General features: G+C 37.0%; 2 protein-coding genes across 3 annotated transcripts in view; one reads left to right on the top strand and one right to left on the bottom strand.

Annotated features, from left to right (window-relative positions):
- Positions 1–1,622, bottom strand: part of LOC110442960 (patatin-like phospholipase domain-containing protein 4) — a 7,750-nt gene extending 6,128 nt beyond the window's left edge. Inside the window, exon 1 of one of the 2 annotated variants that reach the window (XM_021486858.1) lies at positions 1,554–1,622. The gene's annotated coding sequence lies outside the window, so the exon portion shown is untranslated. The other variant, XM_021486868.1, reaches the window with a different exon arrangement.
- Positions 1,623–1,845: 223 nt separating this feature from the next.
- LOC110442971 (ras GTPase-activating protein 3-like) overlaps positions 1,846–22,861 on the top strand; it is a 23,177-nt gene continuing 2,161 nt past the window's right edge. The window contains exons 1-22 of the mRNA XM_021486878.1: positions 1,846–1,915; positions 2,881–3,001; positions 3,344–3,437; positions 3,646–3,747; positions 4,728–4,804; positions 5,252–5,411; positions 6,091–6,161; positions 6,621–6,749; positions 7,001–7,151; positions 7,527–7,675; positions 8,392–8,506; positions 8,727–8,801; positions 9,294–9,417; positions 10,710–10,816; positions 11,229–11,306; positions 12,791–12,874; positions 13,010–13,089; positions 14,610–14,799; positions 17,686–17,756; positions 18,090–18,179; positions 19,057–19,211; positions 20,198–20,378. Coding sequence (XP_021342553.1) covers positions 1,870–1,915; positions 2,881–3,001; positions 3,344–3,437; positions 3,646–3,747; positions 4,728–4,804; positions 5,252–5,411; positions 6,091–6,161; positions 6,621–6,749; positions 7,001–7,151; positions 7,527–7,675; positions 8,392–8,506; positions 8,727–8,801; positions 9,294–9,417; positions 10,710–10,816; positions 11,229–11,306; positions 12,791–12,874; positions 13,010–13,089; positions 14,610–14,799; positions 17,686–17,756; positions 18,090–18,179; positions 19,057–19,211; positions 20,198–20,378 — 2,450 coding nt within the window. The 5' untranslated portion in view covers positions 1,846–1,869. The remainder of the gene's footprint in view (positions 1,916–2,880; positions 3,002–3,343; positions 3,438–3,645; positions 3,748–4,727; positions 4,805–5,251; positions 5,412–6,090; positions 6,162–6,620; positions 6,750–7,000; positions 7,152–7,526; positions 7,676–8,391; positions 8,507–8,726; positions 8,802–9,293; positions 9,418–10,709; positions 10,817–11,228; positions 11,307–12,790; positions 12,875–13,009; positions 13,090–14,609; positions 14,800–17,685; positions 17,757–18,089; positions 18,180–19,056; positions 19,212–20,197; positions 20,379–22,861) is intronic.

A 22,861-nucleotide genomic window follows, 5' to 3' on the forward strand; every position in this document is an offset into this window, starting at 1 on the left:
TCCACACCAAATATGGACCAAATCCTTTCATTCCTACAAAAGAAGAAGGATTTTAAAGAATAATTTGCTATGTTACCCCTATTGGGCCCCGCCCCTCAGGCCCCTGGGGGGCCAGATCCACGGTTTATACAAAATTGGTTCCCCACTACCCAAGGATGCTCCACACCAAATATGGACCAAATCCTTTCATTCCTACAGAAGAAGAAGGATTTTAAAGAATAATTTGCTATATTTCCCCTATTTGGCCCCGCCCCTCAGGTACCTGGGGAGCCAGATCCACGGGTTTATACAAAATTGGTCCCTTTCACCCAAGGATGCTTCAGACCAAATATGGAACAAATCCTTCCATTCCTACAGAAGAAGAAGGATTTTAAAGAATTTGCTACATTTCCCCTATTTGGCCCCGCCCCTCAGGCCCCTGGGGGGCCAGACCCACGATTTATACAAAATTGGTTCTTCTTCAGCCAAGGATGCTCCACACCAAATTTTGTTAAAATCCGTTATGTGGTTCATGACTAGTAGTGTAAAGTTGACGGACGACAGACGACAGACGCAGGATGACGGACGACGGACGCTGCGGTATGGCATAAGCTCACCTCGGTCCTTCGGACCAGGTGAGCTAATAAAAATAATAGGCAACAAACAGGAAAATTATACATTATTGATATTTATTTTACATATTTAGTGTAACTGAAGCACTTTTGATTTTTGACCCCGAAAAAGGTAAAAAATACACGAATGATAATGGGACAAAAAAAGAAGCACACTGACCCACCATTTTTGTAGATGTTTTAGAAAGAGAAACACATTTTCATTTAATTCATTAAATATTAAAACAAGTTTAATACCAGAACTTTTTATATCAAGCGTTTAATCTGCAAAAAATGGTAAAAAATGAACACGTAGATTATATTTTAGACACGTGAATCAAATCCAGCAATATTGTTTGAACGATGTTTTTATGTTGTGTATATCTACTTATTCATGAGTCATTAAAATCATGAAATGGTAAATGTATGAAGGGAGAAGGCTATGATAATAAAGTTGTAATAATTTTTATCCAATAGATTGTCTAAATTTAGTTGACATTAAAATATGATTAAAGAAAAGAGACAAGGATATCTACAGAAGATAAAAAAAAAAGATGAAAAATTCCGAAACGACTTTTGACATGTCCCGAAACGACCCGAAAAAATGTCCCGAAACGACTTTCGCCTTGTTACCGAAACGACATGACACCTTGTTATCAACCTAATGATATACTATTCTTTTAAAAGCGACTTTGTTTCGTTTTCCTTAAAAAAGAAAATCATTTGAGAATAGGTCAACAGAGCTATCATAGGGCTTTACAGCTATATACTAATATAGCTCAATCGGCCTGACAACAAGGCCTGCTATATAGGCCTAACCATCAAGTATTTCCTGGCCTACATTATAACATTACTCTTCATTACCTAGGTCTGTTCATCGAAAGTTATCTGTGTTATGTGTGTTTTGGTAAATACGTGTCTGTTAAATACACATTGTTTGAGAAAACGTGTTTCGTTACCTACCAAAGGCAAGGTTTAGTTTCCTTGTCACTGATCGTATACACGCCTGACCCAACCCGGATCCTGTTGACGACGGATCCGGATTTAGAATTTAGATAGAAAGAAAAAATGAAAAGTTATAAACTGCGTTCGCAGCATTGTAAAGATTTTTCTTTAAGAGAGTTTGCAATGAGAATGATTATTTAATGACAATGAATATGGCAAATGTTTTGAGTAATGTGGGCGACCGATTCCGTAATCCTAGTACCAGATTTTTGGCTCCCTTTTTACATACCAAACCGAACTTCCTCTCTTATTGACTAAGCGCGGAAATGGAGTAATGGCTAGCGAAGTACGGGAGGAGGAGAGCCTCCGGGTTAAAATCGGTAAGTACTTCGTGAATGTAGAATTGAAATAGACAGGTATACATTATCTATAAAGATTGGTCAAGAAGTCGTTTGTAAGAATTTCCATCGCCAAATCGTCACGAAATTCTAAACAGTTCATCCATTTTCCAATTTGTCAACAGACGGAACAGCTGAACACAGTCATAACATTAACATCTGGAGGAGGGTTGATGTGATTATACAGTAGTTATATAGATTTAAGGTTATTTCCTTTTTGAAGCCATATATGTATGTTGGTTTACTAATGGTTGTTTTGTCAGGTTTTATACTGTAGAAAATATATTAGGTGTTAACAGTTTTAGCGCTGAGACAGTCTGAGGTCTGCTTAATATGATCACATCAATGATCCTGTTTTCCCCTACCATCATAGAATACAGACACCTGCATTATCTTGTATTGTATAAGTTATTTTCTGTTCACACATCAAATTCCCATCGGCTGTCTAATATGAGTAACATTTCATTTAGCTGTTATTTGCTAAGTTAAACTCTTTTTTAATATTAGCTTTTAATAATACATTATTATTTTCATAGCACAACCTGTTCTCAACAAGTCTGCTATGTGTGCTATTACATGTATTGCAGTTGCTATTACATGTATTGCAGTTGGTGCAGATACGGTACCAAGTTGAATAAAATGAGGCATTATCTGAAATGATGTTGGACATTCATCGAGTGATCATTGTAAAAGAAAATAAATGGTGAAGAAATCTAGACATCTGCTGTTAGAGTAAAAAGTAGTAATATCAAACAAAATCTTAAAATTAAATATATAAGGAGGAATAATAAAGAAAACTTCATAGTATTAATGTGTAACCTTATATTTTGCCACGGTCACAAACTTTTTTTAGCATGTAATAGAGTATTACTTGAAAGATATTATATCAATATGTATGTTGTACAAATTATATAGAATGTAAGAGGACATATTTTCTGTGTTGCTAGGTGAAGCTAAAAACCTGCCTCCTCACACTGTATCCATTAATGCTGGCCGCAACACACTGTGTACAATCAAACTTGATCGTGAGGAAATCTTCAGGACACAAATTGTTGAAAAAGACCTCAAGTAAGAATCTGTCACTACGAACAATTTTCCTTTTATATTGAAATCAAGTTCTATTACAGTTGTTAGTACTACATGTAGCTTGTGAAGTCTGAACATTTGTAACCTTTTTTTCTGGATTTAAAGTAAATTTCTAAATAACCTAGTAAAACTCCTGTAATTTGGAAACCTGTTTCTGCTGTAGAACCACTTTAGCCAAGATTCTTTCTAGATTTATAAAAAGTCATTAATGACTTAAGTACATGTATGGTTTCTAGTGTCTTAACTTGAGACACCTTCTATATTTGTTATAATCTCTTAGTCTGGTTTCTGTTTTTTTTTACATAAACTATTTGATATTTTCAGTCCATTTTATGGGGAGGAGTTTTCGGGAGAGATTCCACATAAATTTCGTTACCTGTCTTTTTATATCTACGAAGCCAGTCAAAAGTCTAACAAGGTAGGATTCAGTTCCATGTAAACAAGGTAAGCTTTCTATATTGTTTGGATTGGGAGCAAACAAATAAGTGGTAGCGATTAATGAGGATTGGAAGCTCAATAAATGTGCACCACAAGATGATGAATAAGGACATACGTGAGGTAGTAAGAGATTTATTGAAGTCATCTCCAAAACGTTGCATCCTTTTAGAACTCTGTTGTTTTTGCAGGTTTTAGGAAAAGTTTCACTCCGAAGACAAGAACTGTACAAATACCATGGGAAGGATCACTGGTTCCCTCTCTTCCCCGCTGATGCTGACTCAGAAGTTCTGGTAAATATAAATCCAGATTCTAATCCTCATGTACAGTAATGATTCTGATATTCACCTGTCACCTAGTGATAGCTGAGACTGTAAAAACAAATTAATCCCTCTCCTGATAATGGTCCAGACTCCAATAACATCGTTTTCCCAGTCTATACCAGTTCTTAGACCAGGATTAATAATAATATTACACGGAATATTTGCCCAGTTTCTATAGTGATAAGTCTCTACTCATAGCCTGGTTCCTAATATTTACTTACAGGGTTTTTGCTAGGTGTTTATAGGGTCCAGTACATGGACCCATTCCCAATTAAAAATGACCCTGTATTTTCCCAATTTCAGTCTTTATTTTCCCAATTGGATTAAAAAGCATGTTAATACAAATTTCCAGTCATTATATGTGCAGTATTCAAAGTATTACCGTCAATGAAGGAGCATTCAAAATACATAAATAACAAAAATTTGAAACTGAATAAACATAAACACTGAAAATTTATGTGTTAGTTTATTGCTATACATTTTTACTGTAAGAAACAGCTACAGGAAAACTTTTTGCAAATCACATTTTAGTTTTTCCCCCAGACTATGATATTTTCCCAAACATGTATGTGTGGAAACATCAATGATATTTTCCAATTTTTGCCAAATGCTGATGGTATTTTCCCAATTCCTGCTCAGGGGCCCTTTCCCAAAATAGCTGGCAAAAACCCTGACTTATAATAATATAACCTGCTGTCCTCCCTAAATAGAGACTTATTTGCTAAGTAATAGCCCACCCCTTAATTATAGTACAACCTGTAATAATAAGACACGGTACCTTAATGATAGTTCTCTCTTTGATTAATTGGGTCTATCCCCTAATGACAGCTCGCCTTTGATTAATTCACTCTACTATATGTAGATATATGGGGTAGGACAAATTCTTTTTAAGGAACCAAGGCTTTGTGGACAGTATGTGGATTGTGCACATTTTGTTATGTCTTTTTCAGGGCAAGGTTCATTTAGAGATCAAATTTGATGAGTTTCTTTGCACAGATTCTGAACCAACTCAAGGGCTGTCCATCAGGTTAGTCTGTCCTTCCAATATATAGGGTTTCTTTAATTGTTTCTAAACATTTTCTTCAGGTTGGTAAGTATGGATTGTGAAAAGATTCATGTAGCACAACCAAAAAGTGTTTATATGTATCGGTCATTTGTCTGATGAAGCTTCATCAGACAAATGGCCAGTGAAGCGTATGTACACAAAGGTTTAAAATATGTAGGAGTTGTCCACAAATCATTGTCGATTCGGCTACACTGTAAGAGTATGCACAAATAGTTGTTATATATGTACCGAAATGACTTGATGCAGCTACGCTTTGTTTAATACTTGGTCATATAAAATTTGTTTATATTGTTAACTCTATAAATAGAAAGAAAAGGAAATATTAAGTCATCTCTGAATTAAATGCATATAAAGGATCATGTGTCAGTGGTAAGGAGGATATCAACAGTTTAACATTCTCCATTACAGGGTCGTAGAATGTGGTGACCTTACTGTTGTCAACGGAGCATGTAACCCATATGCGGTCGTGACCTTAAACTACAAATCCAAACACAAACAGGAAATCAAGCGGACCAATGTGCGGAAAAAGACCATTTGTCCTCATTTTGATGAAACTTTTTTCTTTTTGGTAAGTAAATAATAAAAAATAATGCATAGTGTAAAATCTATTGCTTTGCTGACTATAGATTTTGTATGTTGCATCAAATGGGCCATTATTCCAGAGACTGATATATAATGTTCCAACTTCCTGTTTATATTGATTGGTTTCATAGCAATTATAGACAACTTTAACTCCAGATTACTAGTTTGTAGTAATATAATTATATTGAGGTAATTTTGTTTCGTGTTTTCAATCTTTCTGTACTTGATGACACACTGTTTCATTGACATCATTATCACCCTGGAGACCAGAGCTCTGGTTGTGTAGATATGACCCACTGTTTCATTGATATCATATATCACCCAGGAGACCAGAGATCTGGTTGTGTAGATATGACCCACTGTTTCATTGACATCATATATCACCCTGGAGACCAGAGCTCTGGTTGTGTGGATGCTGTATGGTATCAGCAGTACTAAAAACTTGACAAGAGGTCATTGTCGACAATATAATTATTTGAAAACGTAACATATTTCTATTTGCAAATTAAAGTGATATATATTTTAATTAAAGTGATATATATTTTATTGTTAAAAATTCTCTCTGGTATAAGTGAACCAGGGATAAAAAGAGCATACTTATTGATGTGCAATTGTCCACTACCTGGTTACCTAATCTAATACTTACTCTACTTCCGTATCGACAGCTAGAAAACAGAGGTCAAAACCATGACCGGAACAATTATAACATTGAGCATGCGTTCAAGGCCTATATAAGGTAAGTGGCAGAAACCTCAATACCAGTTTCCCCAAGCCTTGTAATAAATAATTGTATAAAACTATGAATACTATTCGGAGTTTTACTGAGCCAATTTGGTAAACTGTATTACAGGGAAACTTTTGCCCAATGTTTATATCGCCCTTCACATTTGGTTACTATGTTTATTACATCACTTACTACTGTTTGCTGTAACGATAAACTCACTCTCATTATGGAAGACGAAAAAGGCGAATAATTAAACTGCTGCGAAAATTTCCTGGTTTACAGTAGGTAAGCAGAAGGCCATTTGACCTCTTGTTTCTATGTATCAAAGTTTCCTTCATTAACTCATTATAACAGCACCTAATAGGGTACATAACACAAGTGTTTTATTATAGGCATTTTTTTAGTCTTTGAGTTTATAGATATGTAGTTTTCTTGTATAATTTTATGTATTTGATATTTTACCTATTTCAGTGTGTCCCTTTGGCACGATGACTCCCTGGTGTCGCGTGAAGTCCTGGGGGGAATGTTTCCCGGTTCATTTCTAGGTGAGGTAAAGATTCCTCTCCAAAACCTCACCTCAGGAACCTCACACAAAGCCTGGTAAGTTTCAGGACTCTAACTTTTCTAGTTTTAGGTTACCTGATTCTCTCATTTATTGTAGGTGTTGTCTGTGAGTGTCTATTGTCTATAGGTGTCTGCCATGAGCGTCGGTAAACAATCATATTTTTGAATACTACTCAGAAACCACGTCAGGTTTTTATGAAACTTGGTATTATCATCAGCCTGTTGTGGGGATCACAATCTATATGCTAAGAAATGATTACCCCTGTTAATGACTATTTTGTTTATAGGTACTGCCTTGGCAGTCGAGAGGGCTGGAAACAATCTAACCAGGACCTTGGAGCCCTTCGCCTCAAAATCTCCTATACCTCAGAACATGTGTTCAAATCCGAATATTACAATGATCTCAGGGAGCTTCTCCTACAGTCTGTGAATACTGAGGTAAGACCAAGACTTAATTACATTTACATCATCAGTGTTGAAGTTGTATCCCCTACCTCAATAAAACATCCCCTCCAGTAGACATAGACATAGAAGCAAATGTGAAAAAGAAATCAGAGAGAAAAGTAATTTTTAGGCAAACAAGCTAAAAATATTTTAAATAGCAAGAAAAGAAGAATGACTATACTATTTTGGAGTCATGGCTATTTTGGGGTTACCTAGTGTGTACTACTGTAGGACCCTTGATATGTTGTATGACCTCAGACATGTATATATACTAGTGTATAACCCTGGTTATTTCGTATGAACTAAGTCCTACTATTGAACCTAATTTTGCTGGTATAAACTAAGTAACTGTGATGTTTGACTTTCCAGCCTGTGTCGTCGAGTGCAGCTGCTATTCTTGGTGATGTAGTCGAGAGTAGACAGGATGCTGCACAACCTATCATGAGGATATTTCTCCACCATAAAAAATTAGTCCCATTTGTGCGGGCATTAGCAAGGGCAGAAATCAAACTAACATCGTAAGCATTCCAAAATATAGTGTTATATTAAACCCTCATCTTGACTTGTGAGAAAATATTTTGATATATTGTGAAAGGTAAATACATGCACAAGAAATGGTTGAGCATATGTGAATCCACATTATATACAGTAAATGTAATCAATGTACTTACCATGTGCTTACACCTGAGGGTACATCAATTGTACAAGTGCAATCACTGATTAGTTCATGTACCTATAATAACACTTTCCTAAATTACCACACACACATTATATACAATGCCATTTTGGGGACCATTTGGTTTTGTATTTAACACTGTCAAAACCACAAAAGCAGTGAAAGTTCAGTAGATAAACAACATATAAGATAAATGTAAATAGTGTGTTGTTTCCTATAAGCATCTCAGTGTGTGACTCATGTGATAAAGCTATATACTATTACAGGGACCCTAACACAGTTTTCCGTGGTAACACTCTGATCACCAAGGTGATAAAACTATATAATATTACAGGAACCCTAACCCAGTTTTCCATGGTTACACTCTGATCACCAAGGTGATAAAACTATATAATATAAAAGAAAACTATATAATATAACAGGGACCCTAACACAGTTTTCCATGGTAACACTCTGATCACCAAGTTGATAAAACTATATAATATTACAGGGACCCTAACACAGTTTTCCGTGGTAACACTCTGATCACCAAGGTGATAAAAGTATATAATTTTACAGGGACCCTAATACAGTTTTCCGTGGTAACACTCTGATCACCAAGGTGATAGATGAGCTGATGAAACTGGTGGGGTTGCCATGTCTACACGAAGCTATCAAAGCAACTGTTGATGAGGTAAGGATGACAACATATTTGTAGTAATATTTATTATTGAAGTTTTTATCTGCTACGTTTTTTAATTTTTCAACATCCTTTTAAATTTACAATGAGCAATACATGTGATTTCTCAAAAAGTTAAGGAAAATCAAAGTGTTATATTTCTGTTATATGTCTGTTAGAGTTGAGGTAAAGTTACAGCCAATTTTCCTGTACAGTATTGATGTCTTTATTGCAGATTTGTACAGAACATCTGTCTTGTGAAATTGACCCTGCCCGCGTTAAAGACGGGGAGAACCTGTCTGACAATATGGTAAGTAGGTGATATTAGGGATGGTAGAACTAAACAGTACAGTGAGCAAATCGGGTGTGAGTGTCTGTACAGTATATGATGTATAAATTGTATAAGATGTGTATATCTAGTGTATGTATGCATACATTACCTCCAAGGTATATAAAGAGTCCTTGTCTTCCTAACATAAGATTAACTTTGGCATTGTATTTAATCCATGGTCCTTCAAATTGAATCTAAGTCTTTATGAAAGAAGTTTAAATCAGTGGAAAATGAAATTTGTTTATATTTTGTTTTCATTTTTGATAGGCTCTGTGTAACCAGACCAATTAAGTCCAAAACAAAAATAAACTACAGCAATGTGTGAAATATCTACTGACAGTCACCAGTGTACTTATATAAAAAAACAAGTGAGGTTTGAGCGATTACAGGTTACTCCTGAAGCTGATCATCAATTGATTTGTGGTAATGGGAATCACACACTGGTGATAATCAAGGTTTCCATTTTTCCAGAAAAATCTGAAACGTTACGTTGAACAAGTTTTCCAGAGTATTGTCCACTCTGGTTTGATGTGTCCCACCATTTTATGTGAAGTGTTCTTCGCTCTAAAAGAGGCAGCTCAGGAATACTTTCCAGGTAAGCTGTTACACTCCTAGGACACAGCACACAAATACTTCCCAGGTAAACTGTTACACTCCTACACCACAGCACACAAATACTTCCCAGGTAAACTGTTACACTCCAACACCACAGCACACAAGTACTTCCAAGGTAAACTATTACACTCCTACACCACAGCAGACAAATACTTCCCAGGTAAACTGTTACACTCCTATGACACAGCACACAAATACTTCCCAGGTAAACTGTTACACTCCTACGACACAGCAGACAAATACTTCCCAGGCAAACTGTAACACTCCTACGACACAGCAGACAAATACTTACCAGGTAAACTGTTACACTCCTACGACACAGCAGACAAATATTTCCCAGGTAAACTGTAACACTCCTACGACATAGCAGACAAATACTTCCCAGGTAAACTGTTACACTCCTACGACACACCACACAAATACTTTCTTCATACTGAATTAAATAAGGTGATCCATCACTACTGATCACTAGGATTGTGTTTCCTTCATACTTATTATTGGTGCACAAATACACACCACAGTCATTTGTACGCACCTGCCCATTTGTACACACCTGCCCATCTGTACGCACCTGCCCATTTGTACCATTTGTACGCACCTGCCCATTTGTACCATTTGTATGCACCTGCTCATTTGTACCATTTGTACGCACCTGCCCATTTGTACCATTTGTACGCACCTGCCCATTTGTACCATTTGTACGCACCTGCCCATTTGTTCCATTTGTATGCACCTGCTCATTTGTACCTTTTGTACGCACCTGCCCATTTGCGTACCCATTTGTACGCACCTGCCCATTTGTTGATTCACAAATACATTGATCAATACACGTTGATTTGTGAAAGGATAAAATGATTTTGGTACAATGTTTATATATATATATATTTATGCATTGGACATTTACTTCGACTGTTTCCGTTTATTGCATTCCAAACTGGTTTGTTTATGAAATAGGGATGGACCTAGTGATTTAATGTTTTTTCTGGTGAGCCTTCAGAAAGACTTTCAAGGACTGCATTAACGTTGCAGTACTAGTTCTGTCAGGTTTTACATGTTTGTAGTATTTAAATATAAATATTTGGAAAAAAAACAGGCAAACTGATTGGTCCACATAAAAAACAAGTCCCTGTTAATTAGAATTCCTAATGCCCTGAGCTATATGTTTCTTGAGATCTGTAAATTCATTGAGACTAACTGTCTTAAGCCTCTCCAGGGAACATACTTTTCTGTAGGCAACTGCTCATTACAGAGAACTCTTTTTGACTATTACAGATAGCCCTCTAGTACGGTACCAGGTGGTCAGTGGATTCATTTTCCTGCGGTTTTTCGCTCCGGCCATCCTTGGACCTCGCCTGTTTGACCTGAGGACAGATACACAGGTTTTTACATAATGTTACATAGCTCTTGTGCGGTGGTAAAGCTGATAATATACATCGCCTCAAAATTAGTTGATGTTTCAATCCAAAGAAAACTTGGTCAATATGAATCTCATGTATTATAGCATTTTGTTTCAGATTTGACTAACATTAATATGACTTGTCTCCCCCATTGAAAATTAATAAATAGATTTTGATATTATTGAGCTGAAGTTAAATCATGCTACAACGTATTATGTATATATTTATCAATCTTTAGAAAAGTTCTGTTCATCAGAATACATTGTCTACTTATGTAATATTATTGTAAATATCATAAATGTACATCTAGATTGTGATTTATTAACATACATATCAGCTGCATATACCTAATCAAAACATATTTTTATATTTGCATTAATGAATCTTGTTTCAGGATATGTGCGTGAATCGAACCCTAACACTTGTGTCCAAAGCCTTGCAGGGCCTGGGAAATCTGGTCAGTTCTAAGTCGGTAAGGAACAGATTTAATTTCTTCAACTTAATCAGTAGGTTACAGACATCACCTAGTCAGATCTACCTGTAGATACCTAATCAGTAGGTTACAGATATCACCTAGTTAAAACTACCTGTAGATACCTAATCAGTAGGTTACAGATAACACCTAGTCAAAGCTACCTGTAGATCTGTGATATAAAAAGTCATATATGTCATTCTGTTATAGAGGTAATCAAATACTGCATAAGCTGGTAGTTGAAATTGGCATGAGTTGTGATAAACTTTTTAACCCTTTCACACTTTAGTTGACTCTACCATGTATTGATATTGATGAGTCCATTATGGTCTACAGTGGTGAAAGGGATCAAATATATTATATAAAAATTAAATTTAGACCAAATGTGATATAGGCACAGTTCTCTGAGAAAATAACATGCAGTTTTAAAACTGTAATTTAATGAGAATAGGACTTTATAAAATTTGACTTCTTTTTATACACCCGTCAAATTTAATGGGAGTATTATGGTATGGTGTTGTCCGTCCTGCCGTCCGTCCGTCCGTCCGGCGTAAACTGTTGTTTGTCCGGCAATCTCCTACTACATTGTTCGACCGATCTCTTTGAAACTTGGTATACAATATATCATGATATGAAGTTGTGTCTCCCTTAAAAGAACTTTGATTCGACAAATTTTCCAAAAGTTATTGCCCTTTGTTCATTTCAGTATTTGATTTTTGTCCGGTAATCTCCTCCTACATTTTTCAACGGATCTCTTTAAAACTTGGTATACATTATCATCACGATATGAAGTTGTGTCTCCCTTAAAAGTACTTTGATTCGACAAATTTTCCAAAAGTTATTGCCCTTTGTTCATTTCAGTATTTGAGTTTTTTTGTCCGGAAATCTCCTCCTACATTTTTTGACGGATTTCTTTGAAACTTAGTAGGCTTAATAATCATGATATATTGTTGTGTTTCCTTGAAAAGAATTTTGATTCGACAATTTTTCCAAAAGTAATTGCCCTTTGTTTATTTCAGTGCCAGGCATTTGATTTTTGTCCGGCAATCTCCTCCTACATTTTTCAATGGATCTCTTTGAAACTTGATATACATTATAATCATGATATGAAGTTGTGTCTCCCTGAATAGAATTTTGATTCAACTATTTTTGCAAAAGTTATTGCCCTTTGTTCATTTCAGTATTTCACTTTTTGACCGGAGAATTTCTTCTACATTTGTTAAAGCATGTCATTTCAATGTAAGAAAGTATATACAACTGTTACACTATATGGTATATTGTTCCGCCCTGCGGTAAAATTTTAAAATTTTAAAACTTTTTATGTTTTGAAAACAGGATGGCTTTGATGCTGTTATTAAGATGATAACTCTTTGAATCTTTTAAGTAGTAAAATTTTGCCAAAATTCATAGAAATGCTATTTTACATCAGTAACACAAGTATGAGTTACCTAATTGACCATGTGTATTATAACTTTATCTTCCAGTTATCGTTTGGTCTCAAAGAGGAGTATATGGTTCCATTATTCAAGTCCTTCAATGATGCTGAACATATCGATGGCATTAGAATGGTAAGGATTACAGCATACACAAAACTAAAACCAACTAATTACATACTGACACTAAACTGAATGTCTTAATCCAGAACTGTATAACGTGTAAAAATTGTTCACAAAAACAAATTTCTAGTTTCCTTTCTATTGCAGTATCTGGATATGATATCTTCAGCCGCACGCGCTAACACTAAAAGTATCATCATAGAGGTTCCCATCATACTGAAGGAAGGGTATGTGTTAATCTCTCATATAGAAACAGATCCTATATACCAGGAAACTTCTGTCAAACGTTCACCCTTCTAAAGTAACCAACTCAGTACTGTAGGAAGGGAATGTGATCCAATGTTTATCTTGTACCATGTTCTGTAGGCAGGGAATGTGATCCAATGTTTATCTTGTTCCATGCTCTGTAGGCAGGGAATGTGATCCAATGTTTACCTCGTACCATGTTCTTTAGGCAGAGAATGTGATCCAATGTTTATCTCGTACCATGTTCTGTAGGCAGGGGGAATATGCTCCAATGTTTATCTTGTACCATGTTCTGTAGGCAGGGAATGTGATCCAATGTTTATCTTGTACCATGTTCTGTAGGAAGGGAATGTGATCCAATGTTTATCTTGTTACATGTTCTGTAGGCAGGGAATATCCAATGTTTATCTCGTACCATGTTCTGTAGGCAGGGAATGTGATCCTATGTTTATCTCGTACCATGTTCTGTAGGCAGGGAATATCATCCAATCTTTATCTCGTACCATGTTCTGTAGGCAGGGGGAATATGCTCCAATGTTTATCTTGTACCATGTTCTGTAGGCAGGGAATATGATCCAATGTTTATCTCGTACCATGTTCTGTAGGCAGTGAATGTGATCCAATGTTTATCTCGTACCATGTTCTGTAGGCAGGGAATATCATCCAATGTTTATCTCGTATCATGTTCTGTAGGCAGGGAATGTGATCCAATGTTTATCTTGTTACATGTTCTGAGGGCGGGGAATATGATTCAATGTTTATCTTGTACCATGTTCTGTAGGCAGGGAATATGATCCAATCTTTATCTCGTACCATGTTCTGTAGGCAGGGGGAATATGCTCCAATGTTTATCTTGTACCGTGTTCTGTAGGCAGGGAATATGATCCAATGTTTATGTCGTACCATGTTCTGTAGGCAGGGAATATCATCCAATGTTTATCTCGTATCATGTTCTGTAGGCAGGGAATGTGATCCAATGTTTATCTTGTACCATGTTATGTAGGCAGGGAACGTGATCCAATGTTTATCTCGTACCATGTTCTGTAGGCAGAGAATGTGATCCAATGTTTATTTCGTACCATGTTCTGTAGGCAGGGAATGTGATCCAATGTTTATCTTGTTACATGTTCTGAGGGCAGGGAATATGATTCAATGTTTATCTTGTACCATGTTCTGTAGGCAGGGAACGTGATCCAATGGTTATCTCGTACCATGTTCTGTAGGCAGGGGGCATAATCTCCAATGTTTATCTTGTACCATGTTCTGTAGGCAGGGAATGTGATCCAATGTTTTTATCGTACCATTTTCTGTAGGCAGGGAATGTGATCCAATATTTATCTTGTTTAATACATGATCTTTATGCAGGGAATATGATCAAATGCTAATCTCTTTGACATGTACTTCAAGTGGAGAGTAAAATCCATTATTATACTCAAATGAGTTTTGTTTAAATATGTGATTCAATATTGTACAGCTATCTTACTGTTGTCTTTGTTTTCAGATTCCTTATCAAGCGTGCCCAGGGAAGAAAGAAGTTTGGAATGAAGAATTTCAAACGACGCTATTTCTGTTTAACAAATCAGCACTTCTTTTACTCGAAAAGTCGGGATGATCCACCCCTGTGTGTCATCTCTATAGAGGATATTCTCGCTGTGGAGACGCTGCAAGAAGAGTCCTTCAAAATGAAATATGTGAGTGTGAGGTCCTTATAGTCCAGAATTATATAATAATAATAATTTGAGGTTCTTATATACCGCTTTATCAAAACCTAGTTCGTAGGTTGTCTCAATGCGGTTCACAAATTATTATCCGTGGTTATAGGGCCTTTACAACCAGCCAATATCTTTTTCAACTCCCTGGGGAGCATACAGACGGTGCTGCCATTTCGTTGCTCACAGCTAGCATTCTACAATTCTAGCACTGCCCAACCATGTGCTCATTTACAGCTGAGTAGACTGGAACAAGCGGCGTATTTTGCTCAAAGATACAACACAGTGCCATGACGTGACTCGAACTCACAATCTTTCGGTCACGAGCTCGGCATCCTATATATAGCTACCACTAGACTACCGTACCTCATATAGCTCATCTGGTTAACTTACCCCAAGGACCGGTTTTTGTCTGTTGTCCTGTTTCCTTTAAATAACTCCTATAGAACCATAAGGTCTAGAGTCATGATAGTAGCTTGCTGAGGTGAAGGGATATCAAGTTTGTTCAAATATTTCTTCAAATGAACTTTAGGTGAAGAACAATGACCTTTGACCTATAGTTTGCTACGTATGCATGTATGGTGAAGGACTATACGTCCTTTTACAAGTTTTTAGCTCACCTGGCCCTGGGGTTTTTCCCCACCCCTAGGGACTTAGTTTCTGGGTTATATCTTTGAAACAATTGAGATCCCCAACCCATAACCATATATCGCATTGCTGGGCATCAAGAGATAAACACAAGGATGATGTAAAAATAGGCCCTGGGGTCTTTCCTCACCCCTAGGGACTTAGTTTCTGGGTTATATCTTTGAAACAGTTGAGATCCCCACCCCATAAACATATATAGCATTGCTGGACATCAAGAGATAAACACAACCATGATGTAAAAATAGGCCCTCAGGTCTTTCCTCATCCCTAGGGACTTAGTTTCTGTGTTATATCTTTGAAACAGTTGAGATCCCCACCCCATAACATACCTGCTAACACCTGAATCTCCCAATGGGGGTTATGATAACGCGCGACAAATAAAATCACATCAAAAATAATCATTGAATTTTCGCGCTGTCACAGCATAACATATGTTGTGTCTTCTTGTAGGATTTAGAACCTTTTTTTTTAAATAAATAAAACAAATCTTTTCACACATTTTGTTTTATTACATTTTCTCTTTTCAAAATACTTATATCCTTGTACATACAGGTAGTTTGAGTTAATTGTAGAAAACTTTGCATCTTTCATCAGTGATGCATACTGGGAGCATGGACTCATTTAGAAGCTCCTATATCTATTTTTCTCTCTCATCTTTATGTACTACATTGGGAATCTGACTGCCTGCAGGTTGGAAACATAAAAAAATAAATAAAGTATGCATTTAATGTTAAATACAGTACAGGTATTTATGATATTGGTATAATATCTTGGTACACTCAAATTTTTAGGACTGCAACAAATTTTAAAGCAATCTCGTGATAGATATCGGGAAGCATTATCATGCAGATTTTGGTAAATTAAAATAATCATGATCTGCTGGTGAGAAAGTAATTAATGTGCTCAGAATTTAAGCTACTAAATAACGACTTTGCGTTTATAACCTTGTCGTCACATTTCGTGAAAATCGTTCATTGTATGTCTGTTGATGTCATAAAGAGCACCCAAACCTACCGAAAGAATTTAAGTAGTATACAATAAGAATGATCTATAGAGCTCAACATTTTTTTATGAAGACACTCAAAATCGTTTTTCCACAAAGTATTGTAATAGCAGACATACTAATAATTTTTGCCTGGCTTCCACAAAAGAGCTAATACGAGCACGGAGGCGAGTGATTCCGGGTCATGTGGACGGAATCAAGAGATGTGTATGACCCGCGCGGGTCATCAATTGGTCGCAGGTGATAAGTTAATTTTGCGGGCGGGTCATTTAGCAGGTATGCCATAACCATATATAGCATCGCTGGGCATCAAGAGATAAACACAAGCATGGTGTAAAAATAGGCCCTTTCTCCACCCCTAGGGACTTAGTTTCTGGTTTATATCTTTGAAACGGTTGTGATCCCCACCCCAAAACTATATATACAATTGTTGGGCATAAAGAGACAAATGCTGTCATGATATTAGAATTAACCCCGGGATCTGCCCCACCCTTGCAAACTTAACCCCTGGGTCATAACTTTGAAACGGTTGAGATCCCCAACCCAAAACTATATACAAATGCTGGGCATAAAGAGATAAATGCTGTCATAATATAATATTTGACCCTGGGGTCTGGCCACAACCCTAGGGACCTAGTTTCTTAGTCACAGCTTGGAAACAGTTGAGATTTCCACCTCATAACCATACATAAACTTGCTTGGCATGAACAATCTAATCCAGATATGCTACAAGGTTTGGCCCTTAGGGTCTGGCCTATTCCATTGGATCTTCTAAGGAGAATATTTTGCCATTATTGCTTAGATATCCAGGTGAGAGATACAGGCCCTCTGGGCCTCTTGTTTATCACACAATAAGTAAGACAATATTCAATCGCAACAAGCTCAGGATAGGTTGGTTTCTTTATTGTATGTCTACCGGTTTGGCCCGAACATGTGGGCTTCTTCGGGTCCTGAAGAAGCCCACATGTTCGGGCGAAACCGGTAGACATACAATAAAGAAACCAACCTATCCTGAGCTTGTTGCGATTGAATATTGCCTTTAGTTTCCCGTTCCTCAATCGCCCTGCATACCCCTGGGTATCCAAGCAAGGGATAACGGAACCTACAAAACCTAGATCAGAAGTACGGCGATGGCTCTACACCCGATGACAATAAGTAAGAGATGCAGTGAGTCAGGTGACAGACAATGAAAGTAATAAACTGTGTGTGTGTTGTAGATGTTCCAGGTGGTACAGCCACAGAGAGCTCTGTACATACAGGCCACTAACTGTGTAGAGGAGAAAGAATGGTAGGTGGAATACTAAGGAAATCCTTTATCCTGATAAACCTCTAACCTCTCTAGCTACATAAATACAAACAGATAAACTGGGAAGTATACCTGTAAATGACCGGCATCCCATGTACTTCTAATGGCATTTTTGTGCTGTCAGCTGCTGAGTACAATTTATACTTTGATGGACATCACTTACAGTTATACAAAAGTAAGAAGTTAACTTCTAGGCTAATGCAGGTATTTAAAGCAATGTGTTTGTCAAATGTTTATTCCCATGCCAGTCATGTATTGGTAAAAATTTGTGTTTCCATACAATGTTAATGATATACATATAAATTGTACTTGTAGGCTGGACATTCTTATGAAAGTGTGTCACACAAACCGGAACCGGTTAAAAGTGTTCCACCCTGCTGCCTTCATCAATGGCCACTGGCTGTGGTAAGTCAGAATACAGAATACAGTTTGCTACAAAGTGGGACTAAGAAATATCAGCTGCATTGCTATTGATTTGTTTGTCCTGGACAATTTTACAGAAGTCTGGATATTTATGTTATATCTTTTCACTTGATTTGACCTCTGTTTATTTTTAAAGATGTGTTGATAAGTGCTGTATTGGTTATCTGCAACATTAATTAAATGCCATGAATGTAAAGTACCAGACCAAGCCTCCCCTGTCTGTATCCCTGTCACCAGGGTTTATACCTATGTTAATGTTTACAGCTGTAAAGTACCAGACCAAGCATCATACCTGTGTTAATGTTTACAGCTGTAAAGTACTGGACCAAGCATCCCCTGTCTGTACCCCTGTCACCAGTGTTTATACCTATGTTAATGTTTACAGCTGTAAAGTACCAGACCAAGCATCCCCTGTCTGTACCCCTGTCTGTACCCCTGTCACCATTGTTTATACCTATGTTAATGTTTACAGCTGTAAAGTACCAGACCAAGCCTCCCCTGTCTGTACCCCTGTCTGTACCCCTGTCACCAGTGTTTATACCTATGTTAATGTTTACAGCTGTAAAGTACTAGACCAAGCCTCCCCTGTCTGTACCTCTGTCATCAGTGTTTATACCTATGTTAATGTTTACAGCTGTAAAGTACCAGACCAAGCCTCCCCTGTCTGTACCTCTGTCATCAGTGTTTATACCTATGTTAATGTTTACAGCTGTAAAGTACCAGCCCAAGCCTCCCCTGTCTGTACCCCTGTCACCAGTGTTTATTCCTATGTTAATGTTAACAGCTGTAAAGTACTAGACCAAGCCTCCCCTGTCTGTACCTCTGTCATCAGTGTTTATACCTATATTAATGTTTACAGCTGTAAAGTACCAGACCAAGCCTCGCCTGGCTGTACCCCTGTCACTGGTGGTCTGTCCGTCACAGACATACAAGTCAACATTGACTCCGACAGAGAGGTGGAGAGAATACATTCCTTATATCTGAGCTACATGGAGAAGTTGGAGGCTATGCAAGGTATTCATCATCTTAATAACTACACTGGATACAGTGAAATATTTCGGAGTGTACTGTGTCATTACAAAACTTTGCAAGTAACAAAATGTCTTTTCTCTCATAATGTTATACACTGTGGTGCATTTTCCTATGTGGTATCTGAATTTGATTGGACATATATGCAAACATTTATTGCAATTACCCAAATATCAAATTTCTTGTTATTTTTGAACAATTCCTGATTGAATTGTTCTATCTATAATAACTGAAATTTGAACTGAAGTCCAAGACATTTTCATGATCTTACAGAGCCTGCATAATGATCTTACAGAGCCTGCATAATGATCTTCACAAACTACGTTGTATAGAATAACATAAGAAACCATTTTTAATACTTCAAATATTACTATTTTAACACATGAGAGTTTCATGAACTGTTTTATTTCCATCACTGCAAGCTCTCACAGGAGGACAATCAGGTAAACGTTTGTGATGTTGTATGTTGTTGTATGTTTCGTCTTGTTCAGTAGGCTATATATGTAGCTGTTGATGTCTGGTAAAATGTAAAACTTTGGTACATGACCAATGAATTGAGCACGTTATATGGGGTCAAACTTCTGTACTGGGCAAACTCAGAGTACTGTGTCTTATTGCATATACATTGTTGTAAGACATGTTAACGTTGACATTCAAAAATCACAAGATGGTGATATATTCTAAAGTATCAGTTAATCTAAAAAAAAATGGAAAATCAGAAATCTTTATATTTTGTTAATGACATTGAATACCCAGTATTTAACAAGCTTGTCTTTGGGTCTACAAACATAGTCAACAGTCCAATATTCCTATCTGTTTGAGGTTTACACAGGTATGGTTAAGTATATTTGAATTTCAAGCTTGTTTCTAATAATGTCTGTTCAGTAAAGCACCTGATAAAGAAAATTCAATTAATGTCTAACTCTAGAGATGTGACAGATGAAGTAAAAGAACGCCTTTCTTGTCACCAGATGCGTGCGCCTCACAGGAAGTTTACATGGGTTTACCAGAAACAATTCATCAGCCGTACATCGAGGACACTCAGTCCTGCTTCAAGACCCTAAACCAGGTGCTGACCTGTGTGATCAGTCTGGAACAGGAACACATGCAGTACTGTAAACTCAAACAGCGTAACACTGTCATTGGCTCCATGTAAGTACTGTAAACTCACAGGCAGTGTAACATTGTCATTGGCTCCATGTAAGTACTGTAAACTAACAGGCAGTGTAACACTGTCATTGGCTCCATGTAAGTACTGTAAACTTAAATAGAGTAACAGTCATTGGCTCCATGTAAGTACTGTAAATTCAAACAGTGTAACACTGTCATTGGCTCCATGTAAGTACTGTAAACTCAAACAGCGTAACACTGTCATTGGCTCCATGTAAGTACTGTAAACTCACATGCAGTGTAACACTGTCATTGGCTCTATGTAAGTACTGTAAACTCACAGGCAGTGTAACACTGTCATTAGCTCCATGTAAGTACTGTAAACTCACAGGCAGTGTAACACTGTCATTGGTTAAATGTAAGTACTGTAAACTCACAGGCAGTGTAACACTGTCATTGGCTCCATGTAAGTACTGTAAACTCAAACAGTGTAACACTGTCATTGGTATCACTTAAGTGTAAGAGATTGTAATGAGCTGTTGGAGTGGGGATATTCCATTCAGGGGGGTTTACCCTTGTAAGACAAATAAATGTTATCAAAACACAGCTGTGATGTCATCCATCGTTATTTGCATACTATATCCAACAGAATTCGTAGGCATCACCTGTAGCCGTCCAATAACTACACAAAAGAATCCACTTATTGGACAGCTACAGGTAACTTATTGGACAGCTACAGGTAACTTATTGGACAGCTACAGGTAACTTATTAGACAGCTACAGGTAACTAATTGGACGGCTACAGGTAACTAATTGGACAGCTATAGGTAACTTATTGGACAGCTACAGGTAAATTATTGGACAGCTACAGGTAACATATTGGACAGCTACAGGTAACTAATTGGATGGCTACAGGTAACTAATTGGACGGCTACAGGTAACTAATTGGACGACTACAGGTAACTTATTGGACGGCTACAGGTAACTTATTGGACGGCTACAGGTAACTTATTGGACAGCTACAGGTAACTTATTGGACAGCTACAGGTAACTTATTGGACAGCTACAGGTAACTAATTGGACGGCTACAGGTAACTTATTGGACAGCTACAGGTAACTAATTGGACGGCTACAGGTAACTTATTGGACAGCTACAGGTAACTTATTGGACAGCTACAGGTAACTTTGGACAGCTACAGGTAACTTATTGGACAGCTACAGGTAAGCTTTTGAATGAGCAATAGCACTTTGAGTTGGGGGCAGTTGAAATCTAGTTTTTCCCACAATTTATGTGCACAAACTTTCTTTTTTATTATCCCTTGAGATATTCGTGTATGATCCCAGATACATAGCTGTGATATAACTTTGATGAAAATATATTGGAGGTGTTGTTGAAATCTTCTCACTTTAATTGTCTGGTTTAATTCTTTCATTTCATTCTGACTCACAGATTTAATCCCAGAATTATACTGTAACACTTTCTTCAATAAATCAATCACATAATTTGAATTTAATCCATTTCAATACTGAATGCTGATGCTCAAAATGTACTGCACAGGGACTGTGCTGGGAAAGCACCTTCACTGTTGGACGACATTACTCAAATGAAACTAAATTCTACTTGGGCATATTTCACACACCTGTAATGCATACACTTGTACAAAAGCATGTAAAGTATGTTAAAGGACACCACTGTCCTTTATTGTACATACTGAACAGATATTGAAACCGTCCAATATTAACACAAAGAGGGTGGGTGTTTTAAGGAGTTTCCACCCTTCGTAATACACATGTTTTTCTTGTCGTATTTTCGTGTCGTCATTTCCGTATTGCGTATCGGGCATTCCATTACCGTAGTGTAAATTATAGTAACACTGGGTAAACAATAGTACACGTGCGTGACGTGATATGTCAACACCCGATATCTAGACTTGACTTGGAAATGTGTAATCACACGTACTTCAGAAATAAAGCTTATGATACAAAGACATTAATTAACTTACAGGAAAACACTGACATACGATCAGACGACTTCAAGAAGGTCGTATATGAGGCGCCTGGAATGCAGACTGATGTGTTTTGTTTACCGACCTCACCTGTACGTATCACGTGCTAACAGTAGTTCACAAGCTCTTGGTCGCTACGACTTTTGTTGTCGAGCGAGTTACGCTCTGTCAGATAAATCGGTTCACAAATGCAATTACAATAACTCTGTGAAAATAGTGGTTTGTAAAATATCAAGATCCATATAAAATGCAAATGCATATGTGCGTGCACGTAATAACGGCATACCATGCGATAGCCTAAGGTTACATATGTACCTGACATGTTAATATATCGTGCGTAAGCAGGCTATGGAATGATGTCCAAAGTGTACATGATTGAGAGTTATTTTGTTCCATAAAAGAACAGTAAATTGACAAATAAATATAGTAATTTAATTTATTTCCGTCGTTTTTGGTATATTAAATAAAATAAGTGTCATTGTATAAATTCTATCCCTCTGCAAAAAGTTCCGATTTTTT

This window comes from Mizuhopecten yessoensis, unplaced genomic scaffold, assembly GCF_002113885.1.
Source record: "Mizuhopecten yessoensis strain PY_sf001 unplaced genomic scaffold, ASM211388v2 scaffold1945, whole genome shotgun sequence".
Classification (NCBI taxonomy): Eukaryota; Metazoa; Mollusca; class Bivalvia; order Pectinida; family Pectinidae; genus Mizuhopecten; species Mizuhopecten yessoensis.